We start from the raw sequence: 3319 nt of genomic DNA on the forward strand, positions 1-3319 counted from the left end.
TTGGAGAGTCACTGCTGGAATTACGATATTAAGTCAAGTGGTGACCGATGTCATCGTTGGAGAGCAAAGGGTTAAAATTATTATAATATATATATTATAATAATACTATATATAATATATTATAATATATATAATATACTCTAATATATAATTACTATAATATATTATAATAATATTTGCCATATCAATTCAAATGGTACTGAAAAGTGACCGCTGGAGTTATGACATTAATTCAAGTCACCATTGGAGAGCAAAGGGATAAAATTAAAAAAAAGTGGATCCACATCTTTTTATGAAGAGAGTATTTGAATAGAAAGATGACAAATCAGAAGGATTATATCATTGATCCTTGTATACAGGATTCTCAATTTGACTTACTATTATCAGGGCACAAGGAGCCGTCGAAACCGCAAGTGGGTGTATCAGGTGGTGGTTTTGATCGGCCACCCGACCAATGAATCCTTTTCCCAGCTACGTATTGCAACGTCTTATTGGCACCGTAATAATTGGCGACGATCTACACTCAATGCGTATATACACAATGTATATATACATTTAATATACGTGTAATCAAAGATATATATATATATATATATATGGATAATCGAATATTTATTTTACCTCGAATTTCGACGTTTCTGGATTCATGTCGAGAAGGGAGTAATCCGCTATTCGGTCCCCATTCTCGTCGATGTTCACATCTCCGGTTATACCTGCAATCAAAACAATCGATCTTGCGGCTCGAGGACTCGAGCTGATGATAGATAGATAGATAGATAAATAGATGGAATGATTACAAAACGGCGGAGTTTAATTAGAATTTTCCTAATTAGAATATTCCAACTGGATTAAGAGAGAGAAATAAGACGCCACACCTTTGAAACTTCTACCCCACATTCTCCGTGTGAGGTCACCGCCGTCCAGATTTATTCTGTCAGGATGTTCCGGTAAGCTCTCTTTAAGCGCGAGGGCGTAAAGTATGACCGCATCGTAAAACGCGGTCACGAATGTCGAGACCGAGTTGCTCCCAAAAGTGAAATTGTATCTTGTTTGCGCGAGCGCTTTCACCTCTCGCGAAAAATTCAAATATTCGATGTTGTCGGGGGTTCGAGCGGTGACCGTTAACAGTGCTTGATAAGCTTTCCGCGCTTTTTCGTTCCTTTCCACCGTGTCGCCCTCCACCCTCCATGGCTCCTTCGAGTTGTTATCGCTGAAACAACGAAACACGAATGACAATTTCTTGAATCAGAGTCAAAATCTATACTTGAAACGTATATAAATATATTCGTAAATATATAAATATATATATATTCGTAAAATTAATTTTAATTCGAAAATTTATCCATTTTCAATAATTTTTTCAAAGGAGCGAATCGAAGGTTAACGCGCAACGTGAATTCGAAGCCGTGCGGTTTGTGGTCGAAATTTAATGGCTCCGAGGAAGGTGGTCGAAACCAAGCTTCGCACGTTTCACACGTTACCTGGACGAGAGTTCTATGGAAAAGAACACGTATTCCCCGGAATCGACCATTCCAAGCTGTTCCGCGGCCAAAAGTATCTCTCTGATGGTCGTCGAATTGGCACACATCACCACGACTGAAACGAAGGAGAAAAAAAAAACCTGTTTATCTTTCTATCTGCGTTTCCGTTTATTCCGCGAGACGAGACTCTCTGCCAATTTTAACCGTCGCGTCGTACTTTCCCGCATCGAATAAAAAGATATACATATATATATATATATTCGACTGTGCCATTTCCTCGAACAACGAAATTGACGACACTGTTAAAAATTCGTTAAGTTCTGGCCATGATCTACATGTTAAATTTCAAGAATTTTATCGCTGTTGCGAGAGAATCGAATTTTTTGGAACAGCTAGATTGAGGAGAATAAGGCTGTCTCCTATACGCGATATAAATATTCCCAACTTGCGATATTCGCGTTTAACGAATCCTTTGGGAATAAATCGGGGGGGAAAAAAATCTAAATCTTATCTAATCTGAACTTACTTCTGGCGGATTTCGCGAGAAAAGTGAGCAAATCTCGATAATCTTGGACAGTGGTCGTTTCCTGGTTGAAACTTTTGTGAACCGACGTTTGACCGAGGGCCGTGAAAACAGCGCCCAAAGTAAAGTGGCATTCCGAATTGCCACGGCTGCTGGCCATCGCGTGATTGTGATAAAGCAGACCGGCGATTTTCCATCCGAATCGCTCCAAAATATGTCTGAGCGCCTCGCCTACCAGCCGATGAGAACCCATCATTCTGGTCAATGTTGGATAATGTTCGCTCTTGTAACGGAACGCTTCGGCCTGAGCACCTGCGGTCAACACGGGAATACCCCATATGCCGGCGTATCGGGCCACAGGTGCTATCACGTAGTCGCATACAGGGCCGAAGAAAGCATCTGAACAAATTATAAAATTTTCGTTCAAACGCGTTTAAAACTCTCCTTACTGTTCCCATTAGTTACTAGCCTCGATAATTACTAAGAATCGAAGTTCATAAGGGATACGAGGGTGTATTTCGATACTTCGGGTGAGTTCGGGAAGAATCGGGCGAGTACGGAAAAAGTCGGGCCAACTTTGAAAATCGGATGAGTTCGTAACTAATCGGATGAATTCGGTAGAAATCGGGTGGATTCGGATTAATATCGAAGACGAATAATTACTGTTGATAATATTGTCACTTATTATTGTTTCTATATTACATTAATATTATTATGCGAAAAATACGTGAGAATCGCAAAGAAATGAAACGAGAGAAATTGCAGAAATTGTAAGTCGAAGCACGCGCATTACATTTGTTGGATTAAGAAATGTTCGAAAGAAAACTGGGAGAAAAAATACGATACAATACGCGCGAAGAATCATGAAATAAATTATGATGTTGAAAAATTTATGCGATGAAAGAATGCGACTCATAATACGATTAGCGTTAAAAAGAAAAAAGAATATTCCTCGTAAAGATCTTTTCATTCGATCGATACGATGAACCGAGAATTTACTTCGAATATAGAAAATTTCAGTTAGCGCGTTTGAGAAGATGGAATTGAAATATATTCGCGTATACACGTGTGTCGTGTGTGAAAAGAAAAACGGTCATTGCTGATGATTCCCGCGTGTTCAATCGAGACTGCTTTACTGCTTCTCGTCACGTAAACACAGCTTAACGCGCGATATGAAGAATAGTTGGATAGAAGAAAAGATACCGTTAATATTCGTTTGACTGAGAGAAGGATTTAGCCTCGATGGTTATCGCGAAAAAGACGACGATTCGGTTAATTGGCGGTGGACCAAAAAAAAAAAAAAAAAGAAAGAGGG

At 39.4% G+C, this 3319-nt stretch overlaps 1 protein-coding gene across 7 annotated transcripts in view; it reads right to left on the reverse strand.

The window, feature by feature from the left end:
- The window catches only part of LOC102670964 (atrial natriuretic peptide receptor 1-like), a 37768-nt gene that overhangs the window by 29425 nt on the left and 5024 nt on the right, over positions 1–3319 (reverse strand). For 4 of the 7 annotated variants that reach the window (XM_031511624.1, XM_006608225.2, XM_031511636.1 and 1 more), the window contains 5 exons: positions 2008–2403; positions 1482–1596; positions 876–1210; positions 622–713; positions 379–517 (listed from right to left, as the gene is read on the reverse strand). In XM_031511624.1, the coding sequence (XP_031367484.1) occupies positions 379–517; positions 622–713; positions 876–1210; positions 1482–1596; positions 2008–2403 (1077 nt within the window). The remainder of the gene's footprint in view (positions 1–378; positions 518–621; positions 714–875; positions 1211–1481; positions 1597–2007; positions 2404–3319) is intronic. The other 3 variants (XM_031511645.1, XM_031511641.1, XM_031511634.1) reach the window with 2 other exon arrangements.

The sequence above is a fragment of the Apis dorsata genome, unplaced genomic scaffold (genome assembly GCF_000469605.1).
Source record: "Apis dorsata unplaced genomic scaffold, Apis dorsata 1.3 scaffold_29, whole genome shotgun sequence".
Taxonomy (NCBI): Eukaryota; Metazoa; Arthropoda; class Insecta; order Hymenoptera; family Apidae; genus Apis; species Apis dorsata.